The sequence below is a fragment of the Apteryx rowi genome, unplaced genomic scaffold, assembly GCF_003343035.1.
Source record: "Apteryx rowi isolate R43461 unplaced genomic scaffold, aptRow1 scaffold_335, whole genome shotgun sequence".
Classification (NCBI taxonomy): Eukaryota; Metazoa; Chordata; class Aves; order Apterygiformes; family Apterygidae; genus Apteryx; species Apteryx rowi.
In genome coordinates, this window is record NW_020449808.1 from 263,731 (window position 1) to 288,476 (window position 24,746).

The window sequence follows — 24,746 nt, forward strand, 5'->3', positions numbered from 1 at the left end:
AACACAGACAATTCCATCTGAACATGAGGAAATACTTCTTCACTGTGAGGGTGACAGAGCACTGGCACAGGTTGCCCAGAGAGGCTGTGGAGTCTCCTTCTCTGGAGATATTCAAAACCTGCCTGGATGCAATCCTGTGCAATGTGCTCTAGGTGACCCTGCTTGAGCAGGGGGGTTGGACTAGATGATCTCCAGAGGTCCCTTCCAACCTCAGGGATTCTGTGATTCTGTAATTTACAGAAAAAAATGTACCAATCTAATGTGCCATAAAGGTATTTTAGGACTGTATTAAAAATCAGCTAAAACAGAACCTTCTGAGTTCAAGTTGACTTACTTTTGTGCTCTGTTTTCACAACAGTATGAGTACAGAAACTCTCTACTATCTTCTTTTTGTTGGCATTTTCACAAGCATAAGATTGCAAGTTTTCTCCAATAATCCACAAAGAAAATATCTGGTTTTCAATTAAATCTACTGTACCTTTCCAGAATAGAATAAGAACATCTGTTTCATTGTAATAGGCTTTTCCACGCTGTAAAGCAGGAAATAAAACTCATCCTTATAAATGGTTGTCTAGTTACCATGGTAGATTCATAAGGAAATGAGTGAAWAATTTCGATTTAAATTTTTAAAGAATGTAAACAGTGGGATGTTGGAGGTATAAGGAATTTTTACATTGTGCAAGTCGTAAGACTGTACGAGAAACACATTGCTTAGGCCAAATTCAGAAGCTATGACATTATAAGTATATGTGGTTTTTACAGCAAAAAGAAGAAAAAAATATGTAGCAGTCTTCCAAATAAGCCACAATATAAAAAAGGGTTAGGCTATTGAGGAAAAAAAAAAACCAGCCCTACAAATCACCCCATCCATTCCAAACTCCCTAATACATTCTAGGTTTTGATAAAAAAATATTACTCTACTTTAATAGAAAGTGCAATGATATAAAGATGAATTATCACTATTAGAAGCACAACTGGAAAAAGTCATGATTTTTCAGTTCAAATTAAAAATACTCTGAGGATTATGAAAATAGATCTCCAAATGTAATGTTGCTAAATCTGTGAAATTTGACAGATCTTGGCCCAAAAGAAGTGTTAAGAATATACAAGGAAGATAAGCCACAATAATCAAAACAGAAGATGTTTTGATTCTGCAACTATGCATTTTCTTATATTGCATCTATTCGTACAGATTTTTCCTAACACAGGTTCCATAGATTCCACATTTTTTCAGAAACATTTGTCCATTGTCATACTGGACTATTGCTGCATATTTTGCTGAACACAGCAGATTTCGTTTTCATTTTGGCAAAGTTACATAGCTTTTGTTGTTTTGGGTGGGTTTTTTTGTTTGTTTTTCCTGAAGGAAGTTACAGACTGCTTGCCTTATAAAATCTGCCAGCTTCCCTCCACAGCTCAGAAGCTCTGGCAGAATTCTAAACCCAAAATGTAGCTTGGCAAAGGTTCCATTAAACACACTTTTAAAAACTTGCTTCTGCTGGTAGTTAAAACACTTGCAAAATGATCCAGCAGCATTCATGTGTTTGCATTTGAAATGGTGTAATGTGAAAATAACTCATAAAACCATCTCTCCAAAATGCAAAAATATTGATCATTGTCAAAAAAACTGAAATATACACTGTCATAAATTTCAAGTCCATAGTTTTGGGGAGAAAGGGCACAAAAATGACTTACTGAATAAGCAGTCAGAGAACATACTGAGTTTTCAGTGCCTATGTCTCCTGTCTAACACATATATTTTCCCCAAATCTGGAAGAAAGATTGTTTGGACTTTCTTCTCATCCCCACATATTAGACTCTACTCTGACAGGATTGATGTCTATCGTATTTTTGCTCCCTAAAGAATAACCATTGTTCTGCATCAAACAACTGAGACAAAACTAGACAAGTGTCTGGACATACTGTAAAGCTAAAGAACAGCAACAAATAAAATTTCATCACAAAGCTGGGACATATATCTAAACAATACATATAATTTTGCTGATTCACTTAAGCTACTGACAGAAGAAAAATGAAGTCTTCAGTATAAAACCATTCTACACAATCCAAATTTCACTCACCAGTTACTTTGGGAATCCCCTGCAAGCGAGGCACTGGCAATGCTACTATTATACCCAGATTTGTTCCAACCAGTAACAAACCGTGGCACACCAGGAGGCTGGTCACAGAAACACGCTGCTGCCCTGTGAAGTTTAGGAAGTGCTGCATTACTTACGAGTGACTATTTTTGCTTAGATCAAAGTAATCTCCAGTAAACACAGTCAGCTGCATATAGTTATACTGTCACAGTCTGATTCAGCAAAATGCTTAGCAGAAGTGCAAATACATTGCTGGACTGTGGTATTAAACTTTACTTGCGTGACAATTTACATACTACTAAACTTCCRAAATATTTTGTTGTGAGATCTCTAAACCACAGTATCTAAAATTAGACATAGATTATCTTTACAAACACTCTTTTACAAATAAATCATATTTTTAGATTCTCAACCATAAAACTGAAAGACATTCCATTTCACAATATTCATTAGTATATTATAGTAACACACTATGTTCAAGACTCAAACCTGTTCATGATTACTTTTTTCTTTTAGTTTTCATTTTGTGAGACTGTCCCCAATGTACTGTGTCATGGTTTGGGCTCCTCCACACAAGAAAGACATTGGCATACTGGAACAAGTCCAGTGGAGGACCACCAAAATGACTGGTGGCTGGAGTACATGGTGTACAAAGAGAGGCTAGAAGAACTGCTGTCTACACCTACCTGTTGGGAGGGAATACACAAAGCAGTCAGACTCTACTCAAAGGTGCACAGTGACAAGATAAGAGGCAACGAACCAAAGCTGAAACATGGGAAATTCCAATTAGATGCAAGGAAAAGCTTTTTCAGCAATGAGGGTGGTCAAACACTAGAACAGGTTGTTCACAGACACTGTGGAATCTCCATCATTGAAGATACTCAAAACTTGGCTGGACAAGTCCCTGAGCAACCTGATCTAATTGGGTCTACTTCAAGCAGAAGGACGGATGAGCTGATGTCCAGAAGTCCTTCTGAAATGAAATTATTCTGTGATTATATCATTTTCTACAAGTTACTATTTATGGGATTGCTGTTTTCCTTATGGAAGACAAAGTCATCTTTACCTACAACAGAAGATTAAAGATGATTGATTCAATTTAGCTGGGTTTTCAAAACGTGCTTGACAAGTTTGGGAAATGGAAATGGAAACTACTGCCTGCCCAAACTTCTACCATGACGCAAGTTTATGTGGACAGGCATTTGAACTCTGCTGAAGTCCTCCAGGCTCAAAAACTCATGTTCTTGGAATTATGATTACCTTCACATGCTATGATAGCACTGATTCCCACCTTTATTGTAACAATCAAGTTGCTAATCACTTCATCAGTAAGTAAGGAATTTGGATTCCACACACTATACAGCCTGGATGAACCCACATGTTCCACACTTTGGAAAAGCACCTTAATTAGCATGTATCACAAATGAGTGCATTTTCCATCTCTCCCCTTGAAGCTGAGCCAATTTCCAGCCAAGAACACATGAATCACAGACCCAGTGGGAAAGCAGGGAAGGGGCAGCCAGACTGTAGCCCAAAGGTTGAAGCACTCAACTGAAAAGCAGTAGGCAGACCAGAGTTCAAGTCTTTCCTCACAGAACTTTACAAAAACAAAATACTTATCTAGCAATGGTCTAGTGTAAAGGGTGTACACAGGCTCCAGGGCCGGATCTGGAATACCAGTTCAGTCTATTCGCAGTGTACCCTAAAGACAGGATGATTAGGTCACTCTCCCTGCAGATGTAATAAGTATGAATAAGTTGAACAGGCTCCATCTACTCCTGCAGGTCATCAGAGACACCTACATTTTTTCAGTTAACTGTGTAGGTATCTATGCTGGTAAGATTGCATCCTCCTCCTACAGATGGTCTATGTCTATCAATAAATTACAAGTCTTTTAAAGCTTGATTTTTTTATATGAGGAATTTAGTTTCCAAAACAAAGTACACAGAAGTGCTCCTTCGACACTGGCTAGATGGACAGCCCTTTGAGGGAAAATTGTACATCCTGATGTAGTTGGAGGATAGAGGGCATTAAGATGACCAAAGACATACCAAAAAAAAAAAAAAAGTGTCAGAACTCAGCATGATGACACAGGTGGCAGCTCTAATCTACATCTGAGAGTCAAAAAWAACACAAAAAAATCCCACAATAGAAATTGCTTGTGCTGTTTCCAAAACAGTATATATTATACACAGTATTAGTCTCCTCAGCCATCTGCTAATATGGACTTTGCCAGTATCTTTATAGTAGTTCAAAGTTCAAATACAGATGTCCAAACACCTGTCTGTATACTGGAGTATTCAAAAATCAAGATCTGAATTTTGTGATTTAGAGCATGTCAAGTTATCATGATGTAATGAGGTATCTCCCACAATCYGGGCCACAGCAAATGCAGGGTAACTGCAGTTTAGCTTAATTCCACTCCATTTCACTTCAAGCTTGTTTTGCAATGTACAAGCAGCAATATTTAAGTACAATTTTAAAATTTGTTAAATTGTCAAAACCTCCAATTTTACATTTGCCTGGCTAACCACTTTCAGGAGCAAGATGTTTACATTTTTAAATAATAGATTTTTAATGCTTTGGGGTTTTTTTTAAATGTAAGATAATATGCATGCTTTCATATACCAACCCGGAAGCAAACTCTAACTGGAAATTTGCATTATTGTTTCAAATTATCAGCCAGCAACTTAGAATCTTAAACACAGAGGACAACCTATGCATGAACCATCTATAGTGAGGTCAAAAGGAAAACTGCTTGCTTTCAGATCTCAGAAAAGCAGGAAACATCTGCATCTGAAAGTACATTTTGAAATAGCATATAATAACACAAAAATGATAAAYAGATAAAAGTACCTATTAAAAATATTAATTTGTTATCTGCTAACCATGATTTGAAATCTTACTTTTTATTTTGATTTTTCACTTCAGAGAAAAAAATGAAAAATCAACTCTCCTGAATGTGCAGTAAGCACTGGAAAAAAATACCCGTGGTTATGGTTACAGGAAARTGAAAAATACAAATGTCCCAAACAATCAAATATTCTTATCTTTAAATGAAAACTTTCAGAACACACTGCACCAATGCAATGATGAAACTGTTAAACTTCTAAAACAATCTAACCAAGACCTTGATTCTACCAAGAACTGAAGGCAATGATTAAGTTTATACACGGAGAAATAGTTTTATTGACTATCTTTCTGCTCTGTGTTCACTCTTCTCAGGCCCCAATTTCTGACACAGGCCCAACAACAGGATCTGTGTAAATCCTTCTGTGTTCCCACGCAGGTCTTCTGAATTCAGCCCTAGGTAGGTGTAAGGGCATACTGCCACATATCCTCCTATATGATCTTGCTCTCATTATTATATAGAAAATTGTCTAAAAGAGCCCACTGTACAAATCTGTTGAGGTGACCTAAAATTTTCCCCATCTTTTTATCACGTCACAACAGTAAAATCACAATGCAACTGTCTTTTATGGGGTGGCAGCTGGTGGGGACAAAAGAAAGCTGTAACGCTCAAAGGATAGTTTGTTTTCTGCAGAGAGGAAATGATATATTTTTTCTTTGCTTTTCTCATCTGCTCCAGGAAACACACATGTACCATTAGAGGATATATGGATACAAACAGAATACAGCAACATAAATGGAAGTCACCTCTTTGTTAAACATGTAACCTGTCATCATCCATAGGAACCAAGAAATTACATATATCAAGGTCATAATCTCTTTAAAAGGACAAACTCTGTTATAGCTGAAAGGAAAAACATGTTTAAGGATATTTTCTGAATAATGAAATTTTGAGTATGACTATGAAAAAACAAGATTATTCATATCAAGTGGACTGTGTACCCACATTTAATATGATTTTTTACTAACCAGGCCATGTGAGCTGTGACAAAGGCTGGTGCAAAGCTGCCTTTGCTGAGATTTGAACTACARATCATAAATGCTGAGTACAAACTTGCTAGGTAAAATAGTGCAATGCATTGGCATTAGTGAAGTGTCTTCAAATATTAATAGATTGTTTCTGCTGCTCAATATGCCCCCTGTTCAGAAAGCAGAGAACTGCTTGAGCCACTGAAAAGCAATCTAGCTCTACTGTGATTAGTGAAAATAAACCTTAGGTAGTGAAATAAACAGTTACCAGGACCTATAATTATGATGTCCTTCATCTCAACCATTCTCTTCCTTTATCATATTGTATTTGTSCTTTCTGGTGTTTTATTATATATCACAAACTTGTTACACAGTATTAGGAAGTATTTTGTGGCATGTAGTTTTGATGATATATGAAGAGCAGTTCTGTGGACCACTCTGGATTAAATGTCTATCCCGTGGTTTTCTCAGTGACCGAGGTTTACCCTCCAGTCCCAAGTTTCTCCATACAAACTTCCCATAATTCCAGAAAGTGAGAATTCTCCCTTCTTCGTTTAAAAAGATAGGTTCAATAGACAAAAGGATCTGATAGACACGTTTAYATCTCCCTGATTCTGAGACGGCCAACACAGCCATCAGTTTGGTCACAGACCAGAGTAGTTTGGAGTATCAGTTACACTACTTACTGTATATGGACTACATATTGACTGAGCACAACCATGCTATACTAGGCTTTGCAGAGACACAGCTGATAGAGGGTATTTTGGGTTACTGTACTCATTTAGTACCAGCTCAGATCTCTCAGCAGATTCATCACAGTTCTTTTTTATGTCATTTAGCTGGCACATGCGATGTGAATATATCCAAAATCTGATCTACAACTGGGTGGCATTCTCCCAGTCAAGCTGTCCTGTCCTTAGCCAGAACTTTGTAAACACAAGGTGTATAAATGAATTCTCCATAAATGGATCATGACAAAGTACTCAATTTAGAAAAAAAAAGTTATTTTTGGTTCATGTTTTGGGAATCTGTCTGCTTTTTCACATTACTAAACTCTGCTGAATTGTAATGACAACCAGTTCCTGTGCCATTTCCCTTATACTTCATTCTTCTGTGACTCTATCCTACCTGGTGTGCTGCAGGGTTATCTTTTTTGAAGCAAAGCAGGCACATTCTTTATGATATTTAAAGCTGTCTTCTCCTAACAATAAAATTGTGAAAATCTAATGTTATGAGAACTGGTTACTAATATTATGGGAACTGATTATTAATGTTATGAGAATTGGTTACTACAGCTATACTTCTTTGTAACTCACAGTGACCATTCCTGACATAGTGACAGTAATTTTTTCTTTTAGTCTCACTGTATAGTAATAATTATAATGTCATTGACTTCATGGAGTTATGGTTCTCTCATTTACGTTGCTTTAAATGAATACTCAGGTAACATCTCCAGGTAGCCAATCGAGCCAATATTACACATTGTTGCTTCCACTAAAGTTTGGCAAAAGGAGTCCAGCTTCTTGGAAGTTTCATCATGATCTTGCACTACCTTCTTTCCTCTTGTTATGTCTCTTCTTAAAACCCTTAGCAATATTATTACACCAATTTCTTCCCTTCTCAGTTCAATACATCATGAATTTTTACTTTACTTTTCTTTTTACATATTAAGGAACACCTGCTGGATTTCAGAAAACTGTTAGAGCTGTTTCTTTTAAAATGAAAAGATCTCCTGTAGCACAAGCAGCACTTCTAAATATTAATCACCGAGTCCCTCACATTTTGTAAATATGGAGCCATTTCCTTTTTTTTTCTTCTTCTTCTTCTTCTTAAATCTTGGTGTATACTATACAGAGTTTGACCTATTGCTGCTGTGGCTGCTTTTAGTTCCAAAAGGCTCTTACTGCTGTTTCATGTAAGCCTCCTCCTCCTCCTCCTCTGTCTTTTAGCCTTTATTGTTGTTGCTGCAATATTGGGATCATAGAAACAGACCCATGAGCTGCTGCTAAATAATTGAAATTCATTTTATTTTTAGAATGAATTCTTCCTCTGGAACATTTGCTGTAATGCTGCTCTGCTCCTGAAATAAATTTCCATTCACTGAAGCGCTTTTTGTAGAGAGAGAGAAAGAGAAAGAGAGAGAGAGAAAGAAAAAGAAATAAAGACAAGAAACTTAAATTGACAAGAATGACACCAAAGAGATATCATTAGCTAAAACTCTTTTACAAAAAAAAATAWAAAAAATAATCTATTACATCAGCAGTTTTATTACCGTGGCAATGCACACTGAAGCTAAGAATTTTTGAAGATTTTTATACTCAGAAAATGATGTATAAGGGAGGCCCTACTTTCTGTCTATAAACAGCAGAAAATATTAAAAGTTAATCTTCTTTTTATACTAATCTTCATTTCTTTGCATAACTGGGATGAATTCAATAAAATGACCTATTTAAAGGCAGGACATTTGCTGCTGCTCAGTATTGGAGCTAGATTCAAACAGCAAGTGTAAAAAACCACCCTGTATAGAACACTGTAAAAGTGGACACAATTTAAAATAGAGCTTTACTGCAAAGTTAATGTGGTCTGAGAGAAAACAGGATAAAAAGATAGAGACTGAGGAAGTGTTACATCTTTTGATGTAAAATTTATACATAACTATTATAAGAAAACAAACATAATCTCAGTGCTGAAAGAATTGGCTTCTGCTAAAAGCAAAGCAATCTAGCTGGCACACACAATAATACCTGCAGTGGCCAGGTCTATTGCACTTAAAGCACACTTACTGTGTAGGTCAGACAAATCTCAAATCAGTTAGTTCGTTTATGTATCTACCATCAGCACCTGAAATCTACAAAAAGAGAGGTAAAGAAAGCACAGTTGTCCCCTCATGGACAAATCACACCCAGCAGTGCCAGTACCTTTTTTCTGTCTGCCTCTTTTCCTGGCATTGCTACAGCTTGCACGTGGGGCACTCGCTGGCTCCGAGGGCCATGCAAAGCTGGCTCAGTACAGCGTAGGCCAAAGACACCCCAGAGCCTCTGCTCTCCAGTGCTATATAGGGCTAAGATCCATACTAGCCCACAGCAGTCTGTCATAACACTGGTGCTGGGCATTTGAGAAGAAGTGACAGAAATGGGTGTATTTCACTTAGGCACTTACCTAATTAACTACATAGAGTCCTAGCTACTTGCTAGCAAAACTGATACAAGCCAGAGCAACTGTCTATGACACTGATGATTTTGGGATGGCTGAACAGCTTCTGTCCTAAAGACCTGTTGTTTATCTGAACAACCACAGGTTTCATCTTTATTTACAAGACTAACCTTTTAATTATACAAATGACAGCTCCAAACTGCAAAACACCGAACACACTCCTAAATGGAAGCATGTGAGCAGTTCAACYGACTTCACTGGGACTACTGAAATAACTAAAGTTAAGCAAGCGTTTTGTTGGTTTGGATCCTAGGCAAATTGACTCCCCCTCATGTGCTTTGATACCAAGTTCCAGAAGCAAATGCTAAACTTGGCAAATCAAACATTTTCATGATAGACTGCATTGCCCTACTCTTTTAGGGTTACAAAAATGAACAGACAATACAGGAGAATCCACCTGCTCATCTGGATATAATTACATTTATAACCTCTAACAAGGAGAGCTGCTCACTGCACACATTGTTCTTTTGAGCAGGCAAGACTACAGTTTACGAAAACAGAGAGTTGTGAGACGGTTATCAGCCTCAAAGTTCAGAACAAATGTTCTGGCTCTGGCCTATGTCTACAACACTCTGGAGAATAGTAGTGACAGAGACAAAACAAAGATGTTATCATATGATGTGATTCAGTCACCTGGCAACATATTGTGAACAGGTGTRGCAATGTTAATGTCCTGGAGGTGTTTCAGGGTCTCAGTGTGGAACAGGCGAAGTGTAGATCCAGATGTGAAGGCAATCCAGATGCCCACGCCAGCAACAGCCACGTGAGAGATTACCATCCCTTCTTCCTGATGTGCTTCAAACTGGCTCTATAAGAAAAACAAGGAATCACTGAGAAGATGCAATTGAACTGCAACATTCAGTCTTCCTTATCAGCTCTTCAGTGTTGGCACTTTATCCTTGTTCTCCATGTCGAATACTAGCTAGTTTTTTTCACTTTGTTCATGATATGTCTTGACTGCTGTATATGATGTGTTAATTTTCCTGTTGCTTTTTTTTTTCTGGAAAAAGCATCATCATTACTATAGAAGGACCCTCAGCTTTTGAGCAAAATTATAACTTATGATAAACTAACTTGACAGTAACTTACATAGTGTATTTATAAAACATTTGCATGGTGGAAACTAGCAACTCTGTATTGGTTGAGACTTAAAGGAATTTTATATTTCTTTACTGATACTCCCCTGGGAAAACTAATGCATACAAGGAGCCTGGAAGYGGGCAGATTTTTCTAATATGTTGCTTTTATCTGCAGCACAATTCCTGTTCCAAAAAATACTACAGAGTATTTTTTCTGTACTGTGCATTATGGGTCATTTCAGAACAACAATAATAATATCAAGGAAAAAATCATCTTTAGAAAGTAGATTGTTTGTGAATATATATACATTATTATTAGCTCAGCTACGTACATAATCATGTGAGCCTTAATATTGTGGCTTGCTTTTTGATTCAGGCATTTCTGAATTTCATAAGTATTAGCTATTTCATAGTCCTGCCCTTCAAAATACAGATGCTAGTTGTTAGAAATGCTAAAATCCACCTTCTGAAGATGTGGGGCAATGCAAGACTTTCAGGATAGACCTTTTCCCTTGGTCAGGTGCCTTCACAGTTACAACTTCTGCATGGCTCCAGGAAGGCTGAAACTTCCCTATCTGCCCATGTTAAACTGCAAGAGAAAGCTGTACTAAAGTTCTTTAATCATCAACATGAAGTAGGGAAGTTGTTTTTTTTTCTTCCTGTTTTTGTCTTGTAAGTAAACTGCCTCTGAAGTGAAACATAGCCTTTTAACATTGTGCCAGCTATTATCACATATAGGCAGCCATTCTGATAAACATAAGAATTCTTGGCTAAACAAATGACAGACTGTTCCTTGGATGCTTATCCCTCCCCAAGGGATACGGAAGTAAGTAGCTGCTCTAATATCCACAACACTTATTTTATACTTTTAACTGTATTTGCACATCAAATGCAAAAGCTCCCCTTCCTCCTTGTTAAAAGCACCCTTAAATTTTCCTTCTATTATAGTTAGAGTTACATTTTGGTCATTGTGCATTCAAATCTAAATCACACATTTCCCAGGCTAAGCTCTTTTCTTAGTCTAAGACAATTATCCATTGAAAATACAGGGGATAATAGATAYATAGCTCTATTTCTGCATCTAAATGCAGTGAACAGATTACAAGCATAGCTAAAGGACAGAACTTTAAGATTTCACAGACTGCAACTTYTGATATTATACTTGAGGCATTTTTTTTTCTATTTTATTACTGAACACTCCAAAATACTATACAAATTGGTTCTTTCCCACTGACAAAAAGGTTATTTAAAAATAAGGGAAAGACTTTTATATGWTCATTTGATTACATTATTCTTCAAGTGTTCAGTTTTCAGGAAGTTAATAGAGAAGTTTCTCTTTAGCTATTAGGTCCTCATTCAGTTTTGGTGAATGTTGCTATATTACCTTTTCACTTTTCTAATAATGACACTGTAGAATGCAAGTGAAGTACCTCTGACACGTACATTTATATTTGCACTTTTCTTCAAGTAACCTCTATTCAATATTTTTCAAATGATATATACAATTTATAAATCATACAATTTATTCAACAGAAGAATCTATCCATGAACAACATCTCTCGGAGTCAGACACAGGTCTTAGTCCTAAATTTCCTGATTTTCTCATAATGTATTGAGAGATTTTATGGCAAACAGGACTTCAGAATAATAACCCTTGCTTACAGAATCATGCATTGCTACTCTGATGACCAACTGGCTTTTTAAAATCTTCACGGGGACTGATCTAAGGCCACTGAAGTCAATCTGACCAGCAGCTGATAGCRTTTGGAATTAGAAATGYAATTCAGCTCATCATAAAAAAATAATTTTCTCTGTAGTGTTCTGACCATACCACAGATGACAATTCTGTTAGTGCAACTGTAAACAACTCGCAYATACATTTTTGCCACATTCCATATTACCAGCTAACTCATTACACTCCCACTGTCTGTCCTGCAGTTTGCACAGCTGTCTGTTGAAATATTCAGACATTTAAAGAAAAATTAATCTTCTCAGCACCACAAGAAGCATTTAAAAAGAACTATTCGTCTTCAGAGGGTCTTCTAACATAGAGCAGGAATGTTCCCCAAACCTGGACATTCTTTTACAAATACAGAATTTTTGTTTTGAGGATAGTTTTGACCTCTATTTCAACTACAATTCTATGAAACCCAATAGCTGACCTTTTTCTTCAAAGGGTTTTTTTCCCTCCTAACAAGAAATGCAGATGCAAAGGGACAAAAACGTCTTATTCCTTGTTATTAAAAAAAAAAATTCTCAACTTCATTTTACATTTCTCCTTTGGTTTTCATAACTACATTCCTCTCTGCCTTCTCCTCACAGTCTAGCTTCAGTCTAGCTTTTTTTTTTTCTCCCTCYTTTTCCCCCCGCCTCGGGCTCTCTTGTTCAAACTCTATAGCAACATCCAAGCTGCAGAACGTGCTTGGGACGCCACCGTAAGTCTTTCCCGCAGCGGAGGCTGACACGGCTCACTGCTGTTTCAGCAGTATGGTGCAGAGCTGGAATCTTTCTTTTTAGGGGCTGCCCACTTGCACAGTTGTGATTCCAGACCCAAGCAGTTATGCCARGAACTGAAGCAGGATTTCTCAGGCTCAGTGAGAGGTGCATAATGGGTATCATTGTGCACATGGTAAAGCAAATGACTTTTACTACTTTGAAGAGGTTACTGTACTTGGGCAACATACACTTAAAGAATAGGGATTTTCATTTATTTAGCTGAACATTTCAGCTTGTTCTACTTAAACTGTTAAAACTACAGTAACTCATCTATAGTTAGCCAACTTTCAAAAACAAGACAAAACGAGAGAATTGGACGCCATTCATTTGGTGACTTTTATTCTGTTAAATACTCAGGGATTAGGTTTTGTTTTTAAACAAACACAGACTACCTTTTCAGAGCCTAAGGGTCTACATGCACAGAGACCGCTACAAGGATCAAGCTCTGTACTCAACAGCAACACAACAATTGCCAGATCTAGGGTCAAGACTCAGGAGAAATTCCTTATTCATAGAAAGAGTATCAGAATATGTCATTCATATATAATAGCAATTAATGCACTTCTCACATGTCCCTTTGCCAAGGAGCTTGAGGCATTGYGCCAATAAAAGCCATTTCCTAAAATATTAGGGCTATGACAGTAACATATCATTAAAACAAGTGAATTGAGAGTCTTATCCATACCAAAGGGGAAGAAAAGTGGGAAAAGTCCCAAAACAACATAAAGGATGCTAAACCTGTTCATTTACTAATAGTTTTTAGAAGTACCAAAAAAGAGGCTTATTTGAGAGTATTAGAAAGGGAGATATGGAATGAGACTGTTTTCAGAGGACAATGTACTCTGCACTTAGCAAAAACATTAGCTAAAATTAGATACCTGTGAAGCAAGGAGGGCCACACTGGGAAGACGTTCACGAAGTGGTCTTGAATGTGTTCATGACTTGCACAAATATGGCTTTAAAGGCCAGTCAGGTGTCTTTATATCTAAGTTACATGATAAAGCATACAAAACACATGCACAATAGTACAAAGTGATGAGCAAAAAAGCAGCTGTAATTTGAAGAATACAGAGAAACAAAGGAGCTCCGCAAAGAGTGAAGAGTAACAGTTGAGCCCTGTGCAACACCTGGATTCCTGTTGAGATGGCAAAGAAGAAAATTATGCAAAAATTCTTGAGTCAGTGAATCCACCCCAACAAGAGAGGGCACAGAGGGAGAATAAACATTTCCTTCCTGCTGTTTCCCTGCCTATAGCAAAGCTTCTGCTTGGCACAGCAGAAAGAGGGAGCTCAGATGTATTTGATTGCTAATATTGTTAAAATATTCCCCACAGGAAGAATCTAAATTTCTTTGTATAGGATACAATTTTGAAACAATATTGCCAAGAAACATTGTATGTACATCATGGGAGATCACATCTGGAAATATAAAACCAGGAAATTATCAGAACAAGTCAGGTAACTGAGCAGCTAGCAATAGAGAAGCTGTCAGTGAGATGTTCAGTCAAGTGAGATGATGAAAACAGATGAGCACTGGTATATGTCTTAGGACCACTAAAAAGGCAACAGAAAATCACCATTTGCAGTTCTATGAGGAAGATGATATGCCACGGCGTGGATATTTGTGTGAAATAGAAAAAGATGACTGCCAGCCAGTCATAAGAAAATTTGTCAAGTTCTTGAATAGAATTATCTGTGCTGAAAAAACGTTATTCAACCCAGACACACCACTTCCAATCGCACCATTCCTTATATGTTGTTTGCTGCAATATTCATTGTCTGCATATTAATTACAGCTATAAAAATTAGTGGATCTATAATAATCTGAAGTCTGAACTACAACGGATAGGCCAGTTTAAAAAGCACCATGAGAATGAAAAGAAACCTCCTGTGACGTTTTGGGRGGAATACTTCAAGCAACAGCTGAAAAATTAAGTTACCATGTCCAAAAGATAGAGCATTTGCTATTTTGTCTCTTTGAACTTTTGTTTTCAATATTGTAGTCCACTGTTCTATGTTTTACTTTGGTTGAGTTACCTTGATGCATTCTTTAATCCTTAAAGCTTGTCTAATCCTGGTTTTGTTCTGTTGTGCTAAAATAGCACAGCATAATCCAAATTGCAACGACACCACCTAATCTGGAAGGAACTCTGTGATAGAATGAGGCCAAAATTACTGAACTAATTAATAAAGAGATGTGGCTTTATATAATCAAACTCACACAGGAGCAATCTGACTGTGATTATTTCTGTTGCTCTGTACTTCTCAGTGAGAATCAGACAGATTGATCATAAAAGTCTGAGACAGTAATTCCAGGTGTCCCAAAGGTTACCCCCGTCAAGCTAACAGAAAGCTGATTTCAAGCACCTGTCCAAATCACTTTTCCACAATGTCTCCCTCATCATACCATCCAACCTATCAACAAAACAAGCATTAAAGAAAAAAAAAGTAGGAAAACATATGATTGGAGCTTCTACTCAGATGAAACAAGTCACCAAAAAAGCACAGCTAAAGACAGAGGAAATTATGACATTCACTATTTCCCTGCAAACCCATGACAATGACTCACAGAATCAATTGTACCAAAGAGACAATTGTTGGGAGACAACACGATCATCAATGAAACAAAAAAAAAGTAACAAAGGACACAAAGAAGGAGGCTGTGATCTCATCACAGAATCCTGTCTGAAAGAATTTCACGGCTGTAAACATCATGGAACTCAATCTAATTGTGTTGTAGGTTGAAGGAGAGGCTTTAATCCCTACTGTTTCATGAACTCTACTCAGGCCACTAAGACATCACTTCGGTGGATTGCTGCAATTTCAAAAGAAACGAGGGCTTAATGCTTTTTTGGCAAATGCAGTCATAAATACATGTTTGAATCCTTAACATTCTTCCAGAAAAGCTTACTTTTGCATGATTATTTTTTGGAAAATGTCCTTATGCAAAGGAAATTTTTGTGTGCCACTGAGAAGAAAAGTGATCAAAAACATGTTAAGAAATCATCACAAGATGGAAGTCACATCTAACTATGCAGAGGCACTCTCTTTTAATTAAACCTGTTCTGGAATTAACAGACAATTCCTATAGGAACTCACTTCTTTGCTGTGTTTCCTTGAATCTCATTTTTAAGCAAACCTATTGCCCCAAGTACTCAGCAAGTACCATGCACCTTATGATAACACTGGGGAAAATGGAAGCAAACCTTGATCTAATCAGACATGAGAAATGAAAGCCAGGGTAGAATTTCAAACTGGAAGGAGGGACATTTCATAGAAAGCTAACCAGTTGAAGCCATATTTCATAAAAAGCTTTCTGAATCTTGAAGTTTCTCAAATAGATTTTAATTTTTAATTTTCACCACTTATACCTGCAGCATAGTATGCAAATAATGCTTTTAAAAGCATTTACCTCTATGGCATGTGTCACAGTACTGATTAAAAAAATTTGTCCACCACATGCAGCCCAAATGGTATCTTCCATCACCAGTAGACTTCTAACAGGCAAAACCCCCAATTTCACTATCTTCTGAGGTTCTGTACTCCATGCTCCATCTTTAATAAAAAAGAAGAAAGGTTATACACAACAGAATTGAATTTTTTTTTTAAATAGTTTTGAAAACATTATGTCTTTACTTATTGTGACTGACTCAGGAACACCTAGAAAAGCATCAGTAGACAAATTCATAGGCTTTAACGGGAAACTTGTAAGTATACAAAGAATGGAAGTAATGATACTATAAACCCTATCATTCAAATCTCTGCAACTTGCCACTTCCAACCATGCTGTTTTTAACACCTGGTTAATTTTACCTTCCAGCCTAGGTTTGTAAGAATAATAGAATATTAAGGAAAAACACAAATGTTCATATTTGTTAACTGAGCAAATTTTATCTGGATTAATTGATTAACAAGGAAYCCCATGTTGCTGTTTTCATACAACTGCTTTTCTTTCTGGAGGAAATGAAGTCAGAAATCCATGTCTGTAACAATTTTCCCTCAACTAATGAGGAGCTCACAACTGACCTGTTTCAAGATAAATTCACTTTCAACCAGAAAAGAATGTGAAAAGTATTCAGTTGCTGATTCTAATGTACTCAGGTTTGCTAATTTTCCCCAGTTATAACACAGAGTTTTCTGTGGACTGCATTTGGCAGGTCCAAAGTACGTTACACACGTACAAGTTGCAGAACCCGTTTTTCAGAGACCTGCTGCTAAGAGGTGCATGCTGCCACTGACCGCTGTGCTCACTCCCACTTGACAGCTCTTGGAAGCAAGGATAAGCAGATCATTTCTGCCCAAACTTAACAGCTAACAACATGAGCTTCTCTAAATATTTGTAGCTGTCTTTTATATTTACTTTCTGACATACTAAACAGAACAATTATTTTAATATTAGTTTATTTCTATCGTAAGCACTCATTAAATGTAAAACACCTACAACACTGCACTTCTGCCCATTATGCTTTAGTAGTAATATCAAAATATGATAATGTATCTGCTTTTACACTGAGAGAAAATACGTGTCAAAAAGACCCCACTTCCTCTCTTGAAAGCCTTCTTCCTGCATAAGACTCAGAAACATTGTCCACTTTACTGACACTGGTTTCAACTCAGGAACCACTTAAGTTCTGATTTATGAGACCAAGGTAAGCGCATCTTTTGGTAAGCACTTACATAAAATATATTTTTTCTTTCTCTGTAACAGCCACACTCTGCTCAGGTACAAGGGGTACCAAAATTCCTGCTTCCCAAAAACTGGAGCAACAATAACGAAAAGCACCAGCTTTTGCCTGTTTCTGATTGCTGCTGCCATCTGCAATTATGTAAGCTTCGCCGAGTCATTCCCCGAACGCGAGTCCCTTCCGAAAGCACCTTTGTAAAAATGACATCTAGTTGCAGGCTGTCACAATCATTTTCCTGATTCGAGTTTGTAAGTAAGAAGAGTGTTTCCAATTATTAGCCTGCAAACTCTCCCAGCGATGTCGAAGTCATCCGATGTTCTTCGTGACTCATATGTACCATCAGTAATAAAGAAACTTCTGGAAAAGTTTTTATTTGCTAGTTAACACATTATTCTCAAATTAAACTCTCAAGTGGAGGCTGCCCATACCCCCTGAATGCTTTAACCACTGCGCATCATTCAGTGCAAAGCCTTCAGAAAACAAGAGCTGCACGCGTGTGCTTGCCCTCRGCTTTTTTTGTATAAAACGCATTGACTGTAGAAGCCATAGTGGCATCTAGTTCACAGCTCCAAGACCACGTTTCTTTCTTAGGGATAAAAACAGCATAATTCTAGTATAGTCTTACTGCCTCTTCTGAGTGACAGAGACTGATGATTTGGTCAGAGAGCAAATGTGCTCAGCAAGAAGTTTTCTTCTTTGTGCAGTTAATTTTCAGACAGAACAACATATTTCACCTACAGACAAAACAGCTCACTAGACTCAACAGCTCCTCTTCTTAAATATATTCAGTAGTTTCTATATAAAGCATAGTTGATATTTAAGTGACAGGTAAGCAGGGATTTTCAGGATCCCAACTGTGTACTCTGGAATTTAAATTTTGGTCAAATCTCATTTCAGGACTTTTTTGGGATCTGGATTTTCATGCCCTTAGCTTCCATGTAACTCCTCAGATAGCTAAGCACTAAACTTTTTAAGCGGTTTCAATCAAGTCTTATTTAAAGTCATTAACTAGCAATTGTAACAGATACTGAGCAAAAAGGATAATTAGCCCTGATGCCAGGCAGAGGTTAATTTCAAAAAACAAACTCAAAAGCAATTTTCTGCAAGGTAGAAAGGCAGAGTTCAATTTTTACCAGCCATTAGCATAGGAGATTCAACAAATACGTGTATCAAAACTCATTAGCCACAAACTCTTTCTGTTGCTACTATTAGCACAGCACTTAACAATCCAGTTAGCTTTCTGAATTCAGTGGGATTTGACAGACACAAAAGGTTAGATGCAGACCTCGTGTTCTTCATATTACCATGACTTCATGCAAGTCAACTCCAATCCCCACTTTGACATCAGCACAGGGAAAATTGCAGACTCTAGCCATGTGGTATGGCTATTCTGTAGTCTTTTTTTTTTTTTGCAAGCACTGCTCCCTTCTAGATCTGACAGTTTCTGAGACAGTGAACAGAAGAGGAAAAAAAGGGCAGGGGGAAAGGCTCTCTAGCCTGGTAATTAGGACAGTATTTAAATGATAGGTCGGCTGTGTTCTTCTCCCTGCATCAAGTGAATGTTTAATTAATTATACGAAGTGGGACAGTGTCAGGAGGCCTTGCTTCTCTCTCGTCTCTTCTYCTGTTGGTGACCAGGGAAATCTCTTAAGAGTTTGGAAGCATGGGTACAAATCCTCTCAAGCAAGAAAAAGGATTAAGCCTGGTAATCCAACATACTTCTGTGAATGCTTTAACCACAGGCTGCTGGCTAAAAAGGAGGGAGAGGACTTTTTTTGCTGACCAATAATTTTTTCCTCATAGACAAATTGCTTGGAAAATTTCAGTCTCATTCATAAATTGTTTCAAGATGGCCAAAATCATACTTTTCAGAAAACATACTGTCTGCCTCCCTCTCCAAATCCCATCAGACATTACTAAATACCTGCCTGCACAGACTTCATCCTCAATCTTGGCTAATTCCTGTAATCTGATACTAAGTTCATTGCTTCTAAAATGGAGATGATATTTTTTTCACTTATATTTTACTTGTCTAGATAGCAGCAGATTCACGATATCGTGYAAGTAGCTCTAACAAGTTCATTGGCACTATTCATGTATTTAAAATTAGGCAGACCATTTGCAAAAGATATGGAACGGCTTCATTTGTAGTTATAAGTACTTGTATGGTTACTAAATTAATATATTGATTTTCTTGTAAGAAGAAAAAGAAACAAGACATAAGGGCTGAAATAAAACTTTTGTCAACAAACACCCAAGGCATACAACAGGACAAAGCCAGGCAAGGAACCCAGCATGATCCCTTGCAGGGTCTTCCAAAGTATTTTGTGAAAACCAAGAATTAACCAAAAGAAAAACAAGCAATGGATATATATAATGGGGCTGCCAGAGAGCTGGCTGGAGAACACCCATAGGACTGTCCGTAGGCCTGTTCTTAAGTTCTGTTTATCAATACTTTATTTCTATTCTTTAAATAAAGCATTGTTCTGATTTTAAGAAGGTATTCTGGTCATCCTTGTTTCTGGAATGCTGAAAAGCCACAGACAACAATTTCATCTTTTACCTATAAGCAAGTATATTACTGTATGAAATGCAATATGCAGTGCATACATCCTGTAACAAAAGGCTAGTTTGCACCCTAAGCAAACATAGGGTCGAAGCCTGACACCAGGGAAATAGGGAGGAAACAGTGGGAGAACAGATTGCGATTACTTTCTGCTTTGTGAGATAAGTCCATACAAATATTAACAATATATAAAGRTAACTTCGCAAATTTTAGCAGACTGGGATCTTAGACTGACCTCACCAAGGCAGAYATAGTCTTACTATGGATATATCAAATGCCTAGTACATACAACATGACAGTCTCTGGCAGTCTCTAAACATTACTGTATTCTGTTACAGAAATCAATAGGGATTGCAGGTGCAGTTATTTGCAGGAATGAGATGTATCTAAAAAATCTGAGTACAAGGTCAAATACAAAATCAAATATAGGGTCTTTTAGAAATAACTTCTCACAACTTCTAATATTTACATATTAGATGAATGTTTAAAACATGAGAACACAAATTTTAAGCACTATTATTGCTATGCATTAATATCTGCATTCTGCCACTGTTTATAATATCCTCTGTAACTTATATTTCTCCAGTATCATATGTGCCATAATTTATATCCCAGTGCTAAAAAGTATCCTGCAATATTCACATCAGGTTTCTTAGCTGCAACAAAATAAGAAATCTTATGCTAATAAGATACATCTAAGCCTTTCATGCATACGGATATTATTTCCATTAATGCATTTTGTCATTTGCAATACGATTTTTATGAAGATATTTTTAGAAAACCAGTTATCCTTCTGTTCACTCAAACCAAATCAAGTAGGTAAGAAAAATGTTAAAGCATCATTCATTTTATAGGACAAACTACCAGCCATTTTACTTTTTCTGTATTTTGTTTCCATATAACCCAACAAAGGGAAGAAATATTGTTTTATAATTTGCTGGTGCTCTCAAGCCTTAATATGATATGACCTGATAGCACACATTTTTTCTCCTCAAAAGTCATTTTACAGTGTGTAGTAATTTTCCCTTCCCTTCTACACTTTCAGTAGAGCTGAAATTAACAGGCCTTTTTGTCAGTAACTTTCTCTTCTGCTTAGCAGCACTACTGATGATTTCAACAGAGCTGCCAACACAGTCCTGGGAATAGCGGTGTTAGTTTATTTGTGGCGTGCAAATTGTGCAGTGGAGCACAAACATTTTTTCCAATCACATGGTACACAAACCAGCATTATTGAAGGATAAGTTGGTAGATATAGAAATAAAGAGAAGCTTAGCACATTTCTTGTCATGTAGAAATAAACTGAGGGACTCAGATCTGCCCTTCTAAACAAAGTATAACTAGGAATACACTGTGCTGTACATATGTATAGCCARTTTTTCTAGACATGCAACAAAGTCTGCATGCTAAATAGCAGGATGAAGCCCTACCTAAAATTTCAGACACAGGTAGCCCTGGAAGTCCCAGCAGGAGATAAGCAAACAAGACTAACTGATAGCAATGTCAAGATACTCTTGGTAACAGTATCAGGGAATACCGCCGAAAGTGATAATACAGTTGAGACACCAGTATTTAATTCTGTTTCAATAGCACTGCTCTAGTCTGTTTCCCAACAGCTCAATATCATTCCTTATTTTTCATAGCAACACCCCTCATTTCTACTTCAAGTGTTTACCACTGGCCAGGACTGCCAACTCTTCAGACACACCGCAACAGCCAGTGAATCCACCTGAGCTCTGAAATGCGACACCAGTCCTTTACATTGCACACATTCCTCCTTTCTTGCGTTTGTCAAAGTACACATATCGATCAACAGGACGTTTATCTTCCTAATGAACTGACCTGACCTCTTTTAACTGTTCCCCCTTATTCTTATATTTGCTTTTAATTTTTCTCCTTTTCCTTAATCAATAATCATTTTCAGAGGATTCATATCAGTGTCATGAAGCCTTTTTGTACTGATAAGTTCCCAAAGCTCTTGACTAACCCCAGAGATGGCTAAGTTTTTACCAGTGAAGTCTCTCTGAAGAATGTAAAATTCTGCTCTGTGCATGGCCAGAACTGCTTCAGTTTTTGTTCTGATATCACATTTACATTTGACTGCAATCCTCAAAGTTCAGGTTTCCTTCCTTAAACCTTGGGGCCAGAAACTAACAGTGTGCACCTAAAGAAACAGGATCTGCAAAAAACCTAATGGCAGGTACTGTTTTCACTAAAACATATAAGAGGTTTACTCTTATGGATGTGTGGGCTCAGTTCTCCCTACAGTGAAAGAGATTCAAACCAGCTTTTGCTGGCTTCCAGAGCAGAACCCTAGCCACCTAGGCTAGGGCTACTCTGAACGGAGAAAGTGGCATTCCTGATCCCTTCTTCCTTTTAAAACTGATCCACTTTTCAAAAAAGGAATTAAAGACTGGGTGAGAAGGCAACAGAGCAAGGTTTTATGTATTAAATTACATATTAAATAACTACAAATTTGATAAAATAGAGATCTCATTTCCGCTGACCAACTAGCGCCTTAGCCATTACAGTACTGTATGAGACTACATGTCCTCTTCCTCCTATCCTGTTTAAAAAAGGAATGAATCCTCAACTCATTCCTCAACTTAAGACATTGATACTAGCAGCAAGTTCTGCACTGTGAATCACAAGTGGAGATGGGCACTTCTCCAGCCCAGAGGAACCTGGAAATAGGAGGACTTTAAGAAATGCCTTCTTCCAATTTCTATTGGCTTGTTTGGACATTTCTCTAATCCGCATGCTGAGTGCTGTGAATTTCATTCTCAGGTGGAAGAGCGCAAGGGCTCTTTATAGGTGCTGCAAGCACAAGTTAGAGGCTGCAACTTCCATCACATGCGTAAAAGTGGTAGTCATTAGGGTCATGGCAAGTCTTTTTTGTTCATCTATTCTTTAATCTTAACTGAACCAAACTCTTTCTGAAATTATGAATATATTAATTCTTCTACTGTTTGCCACAACCATTCTGAGTTTTTATCTTCTTTTTCCTGTTTCTCTCCACACCCTTTACAGGTCTTTTTGGGAAGGAAGTGTGTATCAGTGTCCTCATGAGAAGGAAGTACCTGGAACTGACTACAGTATGCCAGGAACAATACACTTTTATTTTATAAAGTTTGTGATTTCCCTTTCCTAAGATACTTTTGTGAATGAAAGTCAAACATGCACTGACCTTTTTTGCTATTACGTCACTCAGAAAACCTCAGAAAACGCATTTGCTTGGCTGTCTGTAATCATGACAAAGTTTTTTTTAATTATTTTAAATACAGATGAACAATACACTTTTTCCTTAACCTCATGTAGAAGTGCTTTACCTGGAAATATCCCTATTAATTCAGCCTGAGGCGAACTCTAAATACACAACATTTCAGACATATATTGCAAGTTATTAGCACTGAAAACAAGTTTTTAACATGGAGTCAGGTAAACTTTACAATCAGCATCACTACCACTCCCTTATATAACAACAGCATTTATACACTAGCATTTTTATGGTTCCCCAAATGAGTCTTTTCACCCGCATAAAATTAAGGATGTGTTTCACTTATTTTTAGGACTAATATATTAGTTCACCTAAACCCTAGTATTTCTGTGACACTTTTACAAATCACCATTTTAGCTCACATTTAGGAACTGAATAGACTTTAAGATGTCAGTGCCCTGTTGATCTTGTTTTTAATTTATGTTCAAATACACTTAGCTTCAAAGAATTTATAACTGATAAGTGAAAGCACACTGACAGAGAGGTGTCCCAGTAAAACATGACTGCCCTCCATAAAGCAAGAAGTGACACTGTGAACCTCCAATTCTCCCACTAACATGGCATGTATTCCTCAGTTTCCTATACATTCTTTTTAGTTCCCATTTTAAATTACTTCAAGGCAAGGCCTTCTGTAGCCAGAGAGCACTCCGGATGCTGTGGAATTGACAAAATTCTCTTGGGAAGAAAGTCAGACGAGCACTTGCTATTTCTAAACAAGCTGAATATTTACACATATTGAGCCATCTGAAAACAACAAAGAGGAATCAAAACTATTTGTGGACTGAACACAAATGACAGAACTGGAAGATCTTTGGCTGCCTACGTAAAGGCATTGCACGCCAGCAGCTGAACTTACCCACTACGCAGTCTRGCTTCAGAGGAAGAAACAAGGATCACAACTCCCAGTAAAAACTGAGAGATGCATTTGCAGCCTGGAAGACAGATCTCTCCTTATTATTCATGGAATCCCACAAAACCCTGCACAACTATTTTATTTGTGCATTTGATGACATTCACCCTTCTCTAAATATAGGCTTCAAAGCAGAATGCCTTGTAAAGCAGTGAGCTGAGTTTTTTCCTAGAAAATGACTGTATTTCACTTTCACTTTTAAATCCCTCCTTAATCTTTTTTATGTTTATAGGCCAAAGACAAAATAGAGGTATGCAGYTGGAAAATGATGCCTATATAGAGCAGAAACCGACATTTATGAATTGCACAACACTCTTATTAGGCTGCGTTCTCCGTCCCTCCTATTTCAGCGCTCAGATTCATTTGTCTGGTAAAACAGATCAGTGCTCATAAAAACACCTTTCAGGGCTGATTGCGTCACATGACCGTGTCAGCAACTGATAAGGACTATCACAGAATCACAGAATCGCTGAGGTTGGAAGGGACCTCTGGAGATCATCTAGTCCAACCCTCCTGCTCAAGCAGGGTCACCTAGAGCACGTTGCA

The 24,746-nt window shown here is 37.4% G+C and overlaps 1 protein-coding gene across 14 annotated transcripts in view; it reads right to left on the reverse strand.

Moving 5' to 3' along the window:
- ARHGEF10 (Rho guanine nucleotide exchange factor 10) overlaps window positions 1-24,746 on the reverse strand; it is a 111,026-nt gene that overhangs the window by 4,964 nt on the left and 81,316 nt on the right. For 8 of the 14 annotated variants that reach the window (XR_003254576.1, XM_026072048.1, XM_026072053.1 and 5 more), the window contains 3 exons: window positions 16,178-16,320; window positions 9,825-9,999; window positions 2,082-2,204 (listed from right to left, as the gene is read on the reverse strand). Coding sequence is in view for 10 of the 14 variants with exons in the window: in XM_026072048.1 (XP_025927833.1) it covers window positions 2,082-2,204; window positions 9,825-9,999; window positions 16,178-16,320 (441 nt within the window). In the remaining 4 variants the exon portion in view is untranslated. Of the gene's footprint in view, window positions 1-2,081; window positions 2,205-2,602; window positions 3,802-5,043; window positions 8,087-8,243; window positions 8,827-9,824; window positions 10,000-16,177; window positions 16,321-23,343; window positions 24,035-24,146; window positions 24,223-24,746 lie in introns of those variants that run through there. The other 6 variants (XR_003254579.1, XR_003254578.1, XR_003254577.1 and 3 more) reach the window with 6 other exon arrangements.